This window comes from Cetorhinus maximus, chromosome 14 (assembly GCF_964194155.1).
Source record: "Cetorhinus maximus chromosome 14, sCetMax3.hap1.1, whole genome shotgun sequence".
Taxonomy (NCBI): Eukaryota; Metazoa; Chordata; class Chondrichthyes; order Lamniformes; family Cetorhinidae; genus Cetorhinus; species Cetorhinus maximus.
Window position 1 is genome coordinate 23570275 of NC_135892.1, and position 16216 is coordinate 23586490.

At 42.6% G+C, this 16216-nt stretch overlaps 1 protein-coding gene across 3 annotated transcripts in view; it reads right to left on the reverse strand.

Annotated features, from left to right (window-relative positions):
* LOC144689525 (son of sevenless homolog 1) overlaps nucleotides 1-16216 on the reverse strand; it is a 275662-nt gene that overhangs the window by 11655 nt on the left and 247791 nt on the right. For all 3 annotated transcript variants that reach the window (XM_078556670.1, XM_078556669.1, XM_078556671.1), the window contains exons 18-20: nucleotides 5182-5354; nucleotides 3974-4090; nucleotides 1961-2240 (exon numbers count right to left, since the gene is read on the reverse strand). In XM_078556670.1, the coding sequence (XP_078412796.1) occupies nucleotides 1961-2240; nucleotides 3974-4090; nucleotides 5182-5354 (570 nt within the window). The remainder of the gene's footprint in view (nucleotides 1-1960; nucleotides 2241-3973; nucleotides 4091-5181; nucleotides 5355-16216) is intronic.

Here is a 16216-nt window from a genome sequence, read left to right on the forward strand (position 1 = left end):
TATCAATATATGGAAGCACTGTTCCTCCAAGTACTTCTGAGCATTGGGGTTCTCCCCATCACTGCATTAATATTTGGTCATATAGAGTCATAGAGGTCTACAGCACAGAAAAAGGCCCTTTGGCCCATCGAGTCTGCGCCGGTCAAACAAGTACCTAACTATTCTAATCCCATTTTCCAGCGCTAAACCCATAGCCTTGTATGCCATGGCATCACAAGTGCACATCCAAATATTTCATAGATGTTATGAGGGTATCTGCCTCTATCACCCTTTCAGGCAGAGAGTTCCATATGATCCATGAAAGCACATGAGAAATAAATAGTGTTTTATAAGTCAAATTCAAAGCTACCCTTGCAATATTCATTGAAGTTAAGCTCAAGTAAAAGCAGCTTTTATCTTATTGGGTGACCATGATCTTGCTCCCTCCTGTAATACATCTAAGTACACATTACTCTCCAATAGAGTTACTTAAAAATTTTACCAAATTAAAGAATTACCTGTCTTGACTCACACAAACTTTTCGTATAAATGACAAGAGTTCCAAGGTGAAATGTGACTATTTCTGAACATTAGTGTGATGGAAAGAATTTGAGCATCAACATCCTAATGGTCTGAACAAACATCTAAGAAAGCGCTTCCTTCCTCTGGGGCACAACACTGAAAAGTAGTTGCTTGCAATTCACAGCAGTGATGTCAGACAAGTGAGGGAGGAGAACCAGAGTTAATTTATTTTGGATACAATTAGATGAGTTGTATAACCAAGCACTTATTGTCTGGTTGAGTGTCCATTTTTGGAAAAAGGGACTTCATACTTTATAAGTCTGTCTGACTTGAATACCCACTCTGAACAATATTCATCATCGTAATAGTAGATAATAGGTGGATATGTAAATTGATTCTATTTTAGGTTTATCTCATTTGAGACAAATTTGCAGTCAGATAACTTTGGTGGCATTTGAAATGACAATGCCAGGCTTCCCCAAGTGGACCAAAAAGAATGAAGGACTATTTGGTTTTTGGATGAGCCTTATGCTTTCTCCTTGATCATACAAGATAAGCCTGGTCTTCAAAGCAAATTCTCCCGTAATCAGCTCTGATATCCTCTGTGTTAGATGAATCTTGCTCTAATAAAAATGAGCCATTGATACACCTCTTTTTTCCTTACTGGAATACCTTGATTTGTACTCTTTCTAGTTTCTGTTTCCATAGCTGATGTAAAGTTCTATTTGCTAATTTTTCTTCCCATTTAAACTAGCCAAGTGTTCTACTCCAGAAAGCCAGAGCCAATCTTTACTCAGTCTTGCATTTATTTACAGAATGAAATGTTACAAGCATGCATATCCCAGCTCAACCACACTACAGTTTCAATAAGTGTGTTTTTATATGTTCTCTAGTGAAACCCCAATGAATGCCCTCCAACTGCATCTAATTAAACATAATTGACATACAAATTAACATCAAATCCTTTTTTAATCACTATAATTTGCTATTTTCTAGTAAACTGGCCTGGTCCACAACTTTTTGATTTATCTTTCTGCTTTATACTGATGTTAGTTATATTTTGATTACTGTTTCCCAAATAGTCCTCAATGTTAGCTTACATACCTGCCAAACATCATTCCCACATCCTTTCTTGTTGAACTAGCAACATATCGACTGAGAAAACAGTTTGCAACACATTGCAAAACACTTCCTCTCCTCATGACAAACAAAGTCAATCTTTTGGATACTTTGAATCTCCTAAAATTATGCTTTGTTGCTTATCCAAAGGTCTCTAATTTGGCTACAAATTTTATCCTCAATTTCAGTTTTACAGCACGGTTAAAACTAGGAATATGTAAATAAAATATACATACTTCAGTGCCACAGAAGTCAGTCGTGTGCACATTTACTTCACAAATACAAACCACTTTCAATAACTATTTTGTGACCAAGCAGTTACCGAAATTAACTGACATACTTGAATAGAATGGACTAGCTGGATCAGAGTCCCCAAACACACTGCAGACGTCTGTCGAGCTGGATGCTGCAGAAGCAGGTGGTGGCGTCAGAGGTGTACGTGGGGAATTTGGTGCTGATGCTATACTTTCAGTCTCATTTTCTGTGATTCGGCTGTAACTGATTTTCCGTGGCTCCTGCTGTAGCGGTGTAGGATGCCCACGTAAGGTGCCTGACCCTGGATGTCTGGGGTTAGATGGCCGAACACCCGGAGATTTCAGTGGATAATTAAATTTCTTTGCCTATAAACATTTCAATTGGAAAGGTCAATTAAAACAAAGTAACTTAAGTCACATTCCCAAATAAGAACTGTTGTAAAATAAAAACACACCTCTATATGGTATATAAGGTAAAATTCTAAGTTATTTTGAAATATTTTAAACTCGGGTATTAAATCAACAAAAAGTTAACATATTCCACAAGTCCAATATAGTAAAATGTCTTACTAGCTGTGGAATGTTTAAACACATATTTATAAAATTTTGGAAAACACATCGTAAGGTCTCATTTAATAGTGACATTGTCAGAACATGTCTGCAATCTGTATATTATTAGAATTTACTTAGAAGTAAAATAATAAAAGACATAAGTGTAAAAGATTCACATCATATGAATTATCTCCCACTTTTAATAATCATAATTCAGGTTAGTGTGCTTATGGAAATGAATTAAAACTCATGGCTCATCATGTATCTTCATCAATTATTAAGAAGTTAAAGAATTTAACACTTCCGGTCTGTCTGCAAGCATGACCCAGGCCTTCCGGTTGCTTGCCATTTCAACACACCATCCTGCTCTCATGCCCACATGTCCGTCCTTGGCCTGCTGCAATGTTCCAGTGAAGCCCAGTGCAAACTGGAGGAACCACACCTCATCTTCCGATTAGGCACCTTACAGCCTTCTGGACTTAACATTGAGTTCAACAACTTCAGACCATGAACTCTCCCCTCCATCCTCACCCCCTTCTTTTCATCCCCTTTCTTTGACATTCATTTCTATTCTTTACCCACTTGTTTTATTTTTATTCATTCAGCTGTAGCTTTATCCCCTTTTATCCTATTTTCTATCCTTTATGGAGTAGCATTCTCTGCTGGTTGCACTGCCTGGTGCTTTATATAATACCAGCTCACATGGCTGCAGGGCAGACCATCATGGACAACTTGGCACATACAGGAGCATCAGTGCTGTTGCTCACTGATGTCAAAGCCTTTTTATTTCAGCGCTTCTTGTACCTGGCATTAGCTCTAGGGGAAGCATTTGATGAAGGTATTCTTGAAGTAAAAAAAATAAGAGATTGCATAAATGGTGACATCCTGATGAAATGTTTTCTGCTCCTCTGTCAGATGGTACTAAAATGTTTTTTTTTGCAAAGTATCACTACAGCTTCAGCTGGAGGCTGTTGTACAAATGCAAGCCGGAAAGCTGCAGCAATGCGGTTTGTAGCTGAATCTGTGTTGCTGTTTCGGACTTAGACAAACCTAAGGTTTCTTTACATGGAGAATTAAGTGAAAGCATCTTTTTCTGCAGAATCACTTGTAAGTGAAATATGCATTCATATTATAAGCCACAGGATCCATCAGGTGATGCAAATCTAGAAGTTATACAGAAAAGTAGAAGTGCATACGTTGCATGTATTTACAGGTCTTGCAACTGAATCCATTGGATGCCAACATTCTAAGGCAAATTTGCTTAAGTGGGTGAATCATTGAGACAATCAATGAAAGCCTTAAAGCAGAAAATTCAACACAAAAACACATAGCAATGCCTCCAGTTTTAGAAAGAAAATAACTTTGAAAATGTGATGCTCTGAAATAATATGCAAAACAATTGAGTACTGTAGCAATGGCTAAGTCTGAAAGAGTCATTGTCTCAGTGCTTTACACCTATTTGGATAACAGCCCATTACTTCGTGAACCCGAATGAATGAGGAGAAATTTGTATGCACTATGAATAAAAGATGAAAAGAAATACTTACAAATCTAGGTAAAGATCTAGCGTTACGAGGTTCTATCTCCAAAGACTTATTGAACAAGTAGTCTGTAAATTCTTTCTCCAAATTATTTCCCATTGGATTTAAATTTTCAAAAAACTTCTGTAAAATTAAACAAAAAACTCTTCATTGGCAAAATAGAAATGTGCACCCTGAAAACCTGTTGAAAGTAGCAAAGGTGGTAGCTTATAGCCACGCCATGCACGTGTCTTTCAGATGAAAGAGATGATTGGCTCAAGTGGAATACTCAGGACAGAAAATTAGAGTTGGAAGGAAAACTAAAACAAATTCTCATAAGAGGTTATATAATCTCTTTTTTTTAAATACTCACTTAAGTATTTAACTTTGAAATTTACAAACAACTGCCCAATCAGAATGACAGGATCAGCGCTTTCATCCACACACAATTTCAGAAAGCTATGCACTTATCCAATTTTGTAGCTGAACAAAATCACTGACGTACAATTTATATATGGCATCATGTCAAAACTGTATTTTATTTCAGTTCAATGCAGACATTATAGGTGCTGGAATGCACTGAAAACAAACGTGGGGCTGGCACAACAGCTGCAATAATGCCGTCTTTTGTTTACAAAGTGAAATATCTAAAACAGACGAGTGGAGTTTCTTTTTCCTGATAAGATTCACCATTTTATTTTCTGGTTGCCATGTTTGGAGTATCCATTATGGTCGCCCAAGGTTTCTTGAGCCACCCCAAATTTGAAACAGTGACTGAACTCCAGATTTTTCTAGATAGTTAAAAGTTAGACATTTCATAACCACAATGACTCCTCTTGTCTCTCAGATGGACAAGTTTCTGTGTTTAGCTGAATTACTAAACAAAACATTTGTTAAAATGTTCTTTTGGGAGGGACAAAAGGAAGAAAGTGTAACTTTAAGAACTCAGTTTTCTCCACTTTGATGTATTTCCTGCTGGAATTACCAATTAACAGCTTGAACAGCAAGTGCAACTTACGTGATCTAGACTGTCCCACCTTTCAAGCTGGAGTAAACATGTCGGTAGTAAACATGTTGCAATGGTAGAAAATACAGTCGTGTTGAATTTGAAAAATACCCTCAAATATTTAATCAGTAAATTAATAATTTATTTATTGAACTGTTGAGGCATCATAAAAAGATAATTGTGCATTTTTCTCTCTTCTCATGCTCAATCTTCCACCCCTAAAACTCACCTTAATGTCTTGCTCTACTCGTAAGCAGTATGGCTGGTTTTGGTACTGCTGGATCTCTCCTGTTATTTCTGCCACTTTCCTTCTCTTACTGAAATTTATCAACTCTTTACCATGTCTTTTCAGGAAATCAGGATTACCTTCCTCAGTCTTCAAAATGTTAGTCAAATATATTCCTAAATAATGAAATAAGTTGTCAGTTTGTTTAAGTTACCAAATTAATTTTATATATTTAAGACCTATTAATCAAATTAAGATTTAAAACAATATTTTCTACTACATAAATTTCTCAAATAACCACATCTACAAAGACAAAATTAGCAATTTCTTGGGATATTTGTTCTATACTTTCAAGCCTATCCAAATATTACACATCAATTTTGCACTGAAACTATCCCCAATTTTCCCTTGTTAGAGGTGTGAATGCACCTTACTTGCATGTGATGTCTTCTGTTGTTACTGAAAACAAGCCAGGCATCTTACTCATATTTTTTCTTTGCTGATGATACAAACCTCTTTGTGCAATTTATTTTTCTCCTTGGTCTCCCTGTACCATTACAGTGGCATAATTTGCTTCCAGGACAATCATAAGCTTTATGAGTTACAAATAGCCAGGAATGATTTTCACTTTTTCCCCTCTAGGAAAACACTGTGCATCCGCTTAGCACATCCAACAGTAGTGTGGCTGAGATTGCGAATTTGACTGTGTAGGAAAAGCAAAACTGTGCTTCCAATACCACTATGCACTGATGCCATTCCTCAAGCCAACCTTCCTACATCCTGTACCATCAGGATATTGCCAAAATCACAACTTCTAAACTGAATCAGATTTCTTATTTCACATATGCTTTTTTTCAAAAACACAAACTCCTTTATCTAAATTGTGGTGTGCCTTGCTTGCACATGCTTTCACTCCATTATAACTTAACACTTTGTAAATGATACATTACAATTGAATTGCCCAGCTTGTCATATTCTACTTGCAAAATAGGTAAAGATCTAATTTTAAATATATGGCTTCCATTTCTATCTATCTATTATATAAAAAATATTCTTCAATTGAACATATTGGTTAGGTTTCATGACCAAATGAAAGTATAGGATAAGAGAAGGACCAACAAGCCTGGTCATGCCTTAAATAATGTGCAATTTGAAATGTCATGTATTCCACATCAAATATTTAAACTCTTGAAGGAATGTACTACAAACTGTGCCCCACACCAAATAATAATCAACAGAATTCCAGAATGTCTGCATATCCTCCATCATTCAACCGTGTCAGTTGCTTTCTACTGATGATGGTCCATTATCACAGTAGTATAATCATTCTGATCTACTGTATTTAAGAAACGCTGTCCGAACATATCTCCAAGGCCTTCAGTCGTGTTCCTTACCGGATACACATATGATTGAGTCCTGATGAAAAGTAATCGACCTGAAATCTTAACACTGCTCTCTCCACCTATGTATGCTGTTTGACAAGAGTACTTCCAGCATTGTTCTTATTTCCTTTTTTATTTTCATTCCCTTATATCTTAACCAAACAATTATCCAGTGCTGCAATCAAATCATAGCTTCACCCATTTGAGAAATTCTGTGCCTGGTCACAAAAGATGCCAACAGGAAGGAAATGACTTGATCCCTCAGTGCCTTACAGAAAACATTCTTGCCTCTGACCAAACCCAAATTTTAGCTAGTTACATCCATTATATGTCCATTTGAACATATGATGCCCAAAATGTACAAAGCAAGCTAAATATGGCTTTGCTAATGATCGATACAAGGATGAAGTAATTGGCATCATACGCTTTTAATCAATGGTCTTGTGATACAATGCAACATTTAACTTTCCATGTAGATAAATGCTTCATAATTAATGGAATACTTTCCATAAATAGTCAATACCATAACTTAAATCCTTTCCCACATTTGGTATTGTGCACTTCACTCATTGTGTTTCATGTTTTTGTTCTACTGTGTACATCTGTAATCACATCAAAATTAACGTGTATCCTCAGTCCATCCATTTCAAATGTTCCACATCCATTAGAATGCATCAATGTCCTTTACGTTAACAAGTAGCCATTAACATCATGTGGTTTGGTACCATCAGCATATTTCATATTACCCTTAGTACTCCACCCTGTCAGTGGGATAGTGCCAATAGCAGAACACTCATTAGACCTCTGCAGAACTCCACCAGTAACCGCCTTTTCCAAGTTGTAGTGTTGCCCCAATCATTGTGGAATCTAGCTTTTACATCAAGCCAGTCATCAATGCAGCAAACTAATTTCTGACTGATTGCACAAATTGACATCTTCTTCAAGAACCTCATGCAAATTCATCAGACACTTTCTGAAAATCTGTTTAAATTATACCTATGGGATACCTGAAATTAGTTAACAAATTCCAGAAATTTATAAGCAAAGACCTATTACTTCTACATCCTTGTTGTCATCACGTGCCTATTAAGATGAACACTGATATCAAGCATTAAACTAGTGTTACTCTAATTTGTCAATGTCTGGGTTCAGGTCTTACCCGTTTGCTCAATCACATAGACATACTCTAGTGCTCTACCTTATATATGCTCTAGATCATCGGTTTTCAAGCTAGAGACTGCAGTCCCTAGGGTAGTACATTAAATCATTAGACTTTCATCCAAATCTGACATTCCTAGCTCAAAGAAGTCATTACAGCAAGTCCAAAATATGCCAAGGACAGAAAGAATCCGTTTGCTTGTAAATATGTTTTTTGGGTAGGGTGCTTTAAAAAAACGTCCATCATCGTTTTCAGTTTTCTACTGTCCAGAACTCATCTGCTCCATTTAACTCCCCACACATAAGACCAGCTGCTACAGAGGAAGGTAGGAATTTAGGATTCCTATTCCTAGGATCCCAAAAATAGGATTTAGAGATTTGAATGACATAGAAAACAAGGGACAGTGACAGAAATAGGAGAGTACATTAAGGAGAATACATTGAGAAGAATAAGCTTTGACTGCGAGAGAATAAATCAGAGACACAATAATGTATGAGAAAGTGAGAGATAAAGATAGTGATAAATAAAAAAGAGCTGGCATGAAAAAAGCAAAAGTGTGAAAGTCAAAGAGGGGATTCTCTTGTATTTCTGTTTTATATGATGCTAGGCATATGGTGGTCCTGCAAGCAGCATCTTCAGGAATTCTATATTCTTCTGTAATTGTTAATTTACAATCACATTATTTCAGTTGGTTTTTGGTTAATTTAAAACATTTTCTGATAGGACGGCACTTCATTTGGGTAGCTGATATTGTCATTTGGAAGTTACAGCAGAGGGTTCCTCCCTGGGATTGTATCAATATTCTAGAGGTCTCCCACCCAGAAAGTTGAAACTCACTGCTCTTAGGTCCTTTTTTTTTCATTCATAGGATGTGGCATTGCTGGCTAGGCCAGCATTTATTGCCTATCCTTAATTACCGTTGAGAAGGTGGCGGTGAGCTGCCTTCTTGAACCACTGCAGTCCATGTGGTGTAGGTGCACCCACAGGAAACTTGAAGGTGAGCGGTGTTCGCTTTCATTCGTTGCTCTTATCCTTCTGGATGGTAGAGGTGCAAGTTTAGAAGGTGCTATTGAAGGTTGCCTGGTAAGCTAACGATGCAGCTTCTCCTTATTATACCCACAACTAGACTGGTATCAGAAATAACCCTTTTTTTTTATTCATCATGGGATGTAGGCGTCCCTGGCTAGACCAACAATTATTGCCGATCCCTAATTGCCTTGAGGTGGTAGTGGTGAGCTGCCTTCTTGAACTGTTGCAGTCCATGTGGTGCCGGTACACTGACGGTGCTGTTAGGGAGGGAGTTGCAGAATTCTGACCCAGCGATAGTGAATAAATTACAATATATTTCCAAGTTAGGATGGTGAGTGGCTTGGAGGGGAATTTCCAGGTGGTGGTGTTCCTATGCATCTGCTGCCCTTGTCCTAGATGGCAGTGGTCATGAGTTTGGAAGGTGCTGTCTAAGGAGGCTTGGTGAGTTCCTGCATTGCATCTTGTAGATGGTACACACTGCTGCCACTGTGCATTGGTGGTGGAGGGAGTGAATGTTTGTGGATGGGGTGCCAATCAAGTGGGCTGCTTTGTCCTGGATGATGTCAAGCTTTTTGAGCATTGTAGGAGCTGCACTCATCCAGGCAAGTGGAGAGTATTCCATCACACTCCTGACTTGTAGGTGGACGACAGGTTTCGGGGAGTCAGGTGGTGAGTTACTTGTCGCAGGATTCCCAACCTCTGCCCTGCTCTTGCAGCCATAGTATTTATTTGGCCTGTCCAGTTCAATTTCTGGTCAATAGTAACCCCCAGGATGTTGACAGTAGGGAATTCAGCAATGGTAATGCCATTGAATGCCAAGAAGCAATGGTTAGATTCTCTCTTGTTTGAGACGGTCACTGCAAGGCACTTGTGTGGCATGAATGTTACTTGCCACTTGTCAGGCCAAGCTTGGATACTGTGCAGGTCTTGCTGTATTTGGACATGGACTGCTTCTGTATCTGAGGAGTCAGGGATGGTGCTGAACATTGTACAATCATCAGTAAACGTCCCCATTTCTGACCTTATGATGGAAGGAAGGTCATTGATGAAGCAGCCGAACATGCTTGAGCCTAGGACATGACCCTGATGGAACTCCTGCAGTGATGTCCTGGAGCTGAGATGATTGGTCACCAATAACCATAACCATCTTTCTTTGTGCCAGGTATAACTCCAACCAGTGCAGAGTTTCCCCCCTAATTCCCAATAACTCCAATTTTGCTAGGGATCCTTGATGCCATACCAGGTCAAATGCTGCCTTGACGTCAAGGGCAGTCACTCTCCTCTCATCTTGTGAGGTCAACTCTTTTGTCCATGTTTGAACCAAGGCTGTAATGAGGTCAGGAGTTGAGTGACCCTGGCGGAACCCAAACTAAGCAGCAAGTGAGCAGGTTATTGTTAAGCAAATGCCGCTTGATAGCACTGTTGATGTCCCCTTCTATCGCTTTATCAATGATTGAGAGTAGACTGGTGGGGTGGTAATTGGCTGGGTTGGATTTGTCCTGCTTTTGGTGTACAGGACATACCTAAGCAATTTTCTACACTGACGGGTAGATGCCTGTGTTGTAGCTGTACTGGAACAACTTGGCTAGGGGCGTGGCAAGTTCTGGACCACAATTCTTCAGTACTATTGCCAGAATGTTGTCAGGGCCTATAGACTTTGCAGTATCCAGTACCTTCAACCGTTTCTTGTTATCACGTGGAGCAAATTGAATTGGTTGAAGACTGGCATCTGTGATGCTGGGGACCTCCAGAGGAGGCAGAGATGGATCATCCACTTGGCATTTCTGGCTGAAGATTGTTGCAAGTGCTTCAGCCTTATCTTTTGCACTGATATGCTGGGCTCCTCCATCATTGAGGATATTTGTGGAGCCTCCTCCTCCAGTGAGTTGTTAATTGCCCACCACCACCCACGACTGGATGTGGCAGGACTGCAGAACTTAGATCTGATCCGTTGGTGGGATCACTTAGCTCTGTCTATAGCATGCTGCTTCTCCTGTTCGGCATGCAAGTAGTCCTGTGCTGTATCTTCACTAGGTTGACTCCTCGTTTTTAGGTATGTCTGGTGCTGCTCCTGGCATGTTCTCCTGCATTCTTCATTGAACCACAGTTGATCCCCTGGCTTGGTGGTAGAGTGGGGGGATATGCCAGGCCATGAGGCTACAGATAGTGGCTGAGTACAATTCTGCTGCTGCTGATGGTCCATGGCACCTCAGGGATGCCCAATCTTGAGGTGCTAGATCTGTTCTAAATCTATCCCATTTAGCACGATGGTAGTGCCACACAACACGATGGAGAATATCCTCATACATGAAGATGGGACCTCGTCTCCACAAGGACTGTGCGGTGGTCATTCCTACTGATACTGTCATAGACAGTTTTTTTTTGTAAAAATATACTTTATTCATAAAATATCTTCAATCACATTCCAAACCATTTCAAAAACACCATTACAAGGGTACAATCCAGGTTAAACTTTTACAAAATGTATCACCAGGTGCATCAGTACAAACAATATTACAATCATTTACAGCCTTTCATTTTGAGCTGTACAGCCCGAGGGGCTCTAAACAGTTCCCAGTCTCTCGGTGCGCTGTGGCAGAAAGGTCTTAGACAGCGACCCTTCCCCATTGCGCCTTTGCGGCAGCTGCCCCAAGCTTTAGTGCGTCCCTCAGCACGTAGTCCTGGACTTTGGATTGTGCCAGTCCGCAACAATCGGTCGGGGACAACTCTTTGCGCTGGAAGACCAACAAGTTTCGGGCAGACCAAAGCGCCTCTTTCACCGAGTTGATGATCCTCCAGCTGCAGTTGATGTTTGTCTCGGTGTGTGTCCCTGGGAACAGCCCGTAGAGCACGGAGTCCTGTGTCACAGAACTGCTCGGGATGAACCTCGACAGCAACCACTGCATCTCTCTCCAGACTTTCTTTGCAAAGGCACAATCCACAAGGAGGTGAACAACGGTCTCTTCCCCACCACAGCCACCTCGAGGGCAACGTGCAGAGGGAGTGAGACTCCTGGCGTGTAGGAAGGATCTGACGGGGAGGGCCTTTCTCACCACCAGCCAAGCTACGTCTTGGTGCTTGTTGGAAAGTTCTGGCGATGAGGCATTCTGCCAAATGACTTTGACAGTCTGCTCGGGGAACCATCCCACAGGGTCCACCCTCTCCTTTTCCCTCAGGGCCTCTAGGACGTTACGTGCTGACCACTGCCTGATGGACTTGTGGTCAAAGGTGTTTTTCTGCATAAATTTTTCCACCAGGGACAGGTGGTACGGCACGGTCCAACTACTTGGAGCGTTCCGCGGCAGCGTGGCCATACCCATCCTTTGCAACACCGGGGACAGGTAGAACCTCAGCACGTAGTGACACTTGGTGTTTGCGTACTGAGGGTCTACGCACCGCTTGATGCAGCCGCACACAAAGGTGGCCATCAGTATGAGGGCGATGTTGGGCACGTTTTTTCCCCCTTTATCTAGAGGCTTGTACATCGCGTCCCTGCGGACACGATCCATTTTCGACCTCCAGATAAAGCGGAAGATGGCTCGAGTGATCGCCGTCGCACAGGAGTCTGGAATGGGCCAGACCTGCACCACGTACAGCAACAGCGAGAGTGCCTCACACCTGATGACCAGGTTCTTACCCGCAATGGAGAGGGAGCGTCGCTCCCACATGCCCAGTTTCCTTTTCACCATAGACACTCGCTCCTTCCAGTTTCTAACGCATGCCCCGGTCCCTCCGAACCATATCCCCAGCACCTTCAGGCCGTCAGCCCTGACAGTGAAGGGGACAAAGGATCGGTCAGCCCAGTTCCCAAAGAACATGGCCTTGCTCTTCCCACGATTTACCTTGGCTCCCGAGGCCAGTTCGAACTGGTCGCAGATGTGCATCAGTCTGCGCACCGACAGCGGATCCGAGCAGAAGACGGCGACGTCGTCCATGTACAGGGAGGCTTTTACCTGAGTGCCTCCACTGCCTGGGATCGTCACTCCTCTTATGCCCGGATCCTTCCTGATGGACTCGGCAAAGGGTTCTATGCAACACACGAAAAGGACAGGCGAGAGAGGACAGCCCTGCCTGACTCCAGATTTAATCGGAAAGCTATCTGTTTCCCACCCATTGATTGAGGCTGCGCTACTGATGTTAGTGTAGAGCAGTTGGATTCAATTTCGAATTCCCTCCCCAAACCCCATTTTGGAGAGCACATCCACCATGTAGGTGTGCGATATTCTGTCAAAGGCCTTCTCCTGATCCAAGCTGATGAGGCAGGTATCCACACCCCTGTCCTGTACATAGGCAATCGTATCCCTGAGCAGCGCCAGGCTGTCAGAGATCTTCCTGCCTGGCACAGAGCAGGTCTGGTCAGGGTGAATCACCAATTCCAGAGCGGATTTGACCCGATTGGCGATGACCTTGGACAGAATCTTATAGTCCACATTCAACAGTGAAATGGGTCGCCAATTTCTAATTTCCTCCCTTTCCCCCTTGTGCTTGTAGATGAAGGTGATGATGCCTTTCCTCATGGATTCTGACATACTACCGGCCAGGAGCATACTCTCGTACACTCCTAGCAGGTCTGGGCCGATCCAGTCCCACAGAGCCGAATACAACTCCGCCGGCAAGCCGTCGCTTCCGGGAGTTTTACTCTTCTCGAAGGACTCAAGGGCCTTAGTCAGTTCATCAGGAGTTAGCGGTTTGTCCAGGCTCTCCCGCGTACTGTCGTCTAAGACCTCCGTGATAGAGGACAGGAAGGACTGGGAGGCCGTGCTGTCCGTGGGCTTCACGTCATACAATCCGGCATAAAAGGATTTGCTGATCCTCAGAATGTCGGACCGTGATGACTTTACTGAGCCGTCTTCTTCCTTCAGGCTGCTGATCACAGAGCTCTCTCTGTGTACCTTTTGGAAGAAGAAACATGAGCACGTCTCATCCTGCTCCACGGAGCGGACTCTGGAATGGAAGATGATCTTGGAGGCCTCCGAGGCAAAGTGCGAGGCTTGCTGGCTCTTCACCTCTTGGAGCTCCTCCTTGACATCCACCCCCATCGACTGCAGCCGGAGCAGATTCTGCATCTTTTTCTGGAGTCGGGACATTTCCCTCCGTTCCTTTCTAGCTTTCTGGGTGCCTTTGAGGATGAAAAACCTCTTGATGCTTCCCTTGATCGCTTCCCACCAGTGTGTCAGGGACTCAAAGAGGGGTTTCACGGTTCTCCAACCTTTGTAATCCCTCTTGAGCTCCTCAATGTTCTCTGGGGTCAGCAGTTGCACATTTAGCTTCCATGCCCCCCTGCCCACCCTCAGGTCCTTCTCCAAGTGGCAGTCCACCAGTAGGAGGCAGTGGTCAGAGAAGAACACCGGCTTGACCTCGGTGGATCTGACTGTGAATGCACGGGACACAAACAGGAAGTCTATCCTGGAACGAATGGACCTGTCTGGCCGCGACCAGGTGTAACTACGCTGCGCTCCGTCTGCAGGGTTGCTGAAGACGTCGTGCAGCTTGGCATCCTTAACTGTTTCCATCAGGGATCTGGACGTAGCGTCCAATCTGCTGCCGGCCCTGCTGGATCGTCCAGCCGCATCGATGATGCAGTTGAAGTCACCGCCCAGAATGACCGGCCTGGAGGTCGCCAGCAGCAGTGGGAGCTGCTGAAAAACCTCCAGCCGCTCAGCCCTGTCATAGACAGTTGCATCTGAAGCAGGCAGGTTGGTGAGGATGAGGTCAAGTATGTTTTTCCCTCTTGTTGGTTCCCTCACCACCTGCCAGTCCCAGTCTAGTAGCTGTGTCCTATGGGGCTCGGCCTGCTCGCTCAGTTATGGTGTTACCGAGCCACTCCCCCACTCAGAGTACATTCTGCGCCCTTGCCACCTCAGTGCTTCCTCCAATTGGTGTTCAACATGGAAGAGTATTGGCTCATCAGCTGAGGAGGGGGTGTGGTACATGGTAATCAGCAGGAGGTTTCCTTGTCCATGTTTGACCTGATGCCCTGACACTTCATGAGGTCCAAAGTCTGGTTGAAAAATGGCTGGTTCATGAATTTGTTTGTCGTCTTCACTGGTGAGGACTAAATATGGATTCTCTGCAACATTTCTATCTAACGTAAACATTAAAAAATGTCTTTTAATACTGTGTTTACAGATATACTGTACATGTAACTAAAACTAAGGATCCTTTTAGTGTTATTTACATTCTAGCTGTCCACTGACTTGTGATCTTTTCTCATGTTCCACTGTGGACAAATATGATCAAGATGGTTCCTGGGCAGTCAGCTCCCTAGGAACTGTGCATGTCTATCCTTGGCCCTCTTGCAACCTTTCTCTCCCCAATCTTCTCTTCTTCCATTTCAGTTCCCCTGATTCTAACACTGGGTGTATTTTAGCCCAAGCTTTGAGTTAACTATTAGTTTAAATGGCCTCTGTCTGTTAATTTAAATCCCATCCCCCTGGCCTTAAAAGCTCTTTTGAGAGTCTGGAGAATTTCTGGACTTCTCTGAACATCAAGACCCCATTTCTCCTCAGGATTGCATTCAACTAAACCATAAGACACTGTTTCTGGCTCTGATCTCCTCCGTTGTGGTTATTTTAAATAAATTTTAATCAGTTTACAGCTCTTCCCCCACCACTGCTGAGACTGAGAGACTTAAATCTTCCTGTTGAACCTATGACTGGCTAATGATTACACTGGTTCTTCAGCTTCAGTCCAATTCTTGGCCAGAAAATCACTCGCCTGAGTCAAAGCTTCAATTCTGATTTTATGGTGTCTTCCAACTTTGCCATCAACTTTCTGACCCTGCAACTGGCTCCCTACACCTCCTGCATCTTCATTCCCACAAAATGCCTCTATCAATGCATTCTCCAATTCTCTATCTTCAATACCCTCTGGACTGCACTCACTACACCTAGTTCCGAACTAGGACAGCAGTTCATCAATGCTCCATACCCTATCTATGTCATTGTTACCAAGCACTGGATTCATTTTTATCGACTATCTATTTCCAGTTTCCTATCAGTTTTATTTAATGAATCCTAATTTTTATGTAACCAGACCTAAGTAACATGAGTTTGCCTGTGCCTATTCACATGCTCATTTTGGCTGTCCCTCTGGATCTGAGCTCATTGCTTCCACTTCAACTTTTTCCCCTTTTTTTATAGGCTTTTCTTTTGAACTCTTGTCGACTATTCTGTTCTATCGTCATGCCTCCTTTCATTTCTCCCCCCTCAGGTACTTTGACCTCCCAATCGCCTATCCTAAGCCTTCACTGTTCCTTCCTGCTCTCCTGCTGCTGTCCCAGATCCGACTCCATTAGAGTTGGGGAGGTGGTGGTGTAGTGGTAATGTCACTTGATTAGTAATCCAGAGGCCCAGGCTGGTACTCTGGGGTGATGGGTTCAATTCCCACCATGGCAGCTGGTGGAATTTGGATTCAATTAATAAACCTGCAATTAAAAGCTAGTCTTAGTAATGGTGACCATGAAACC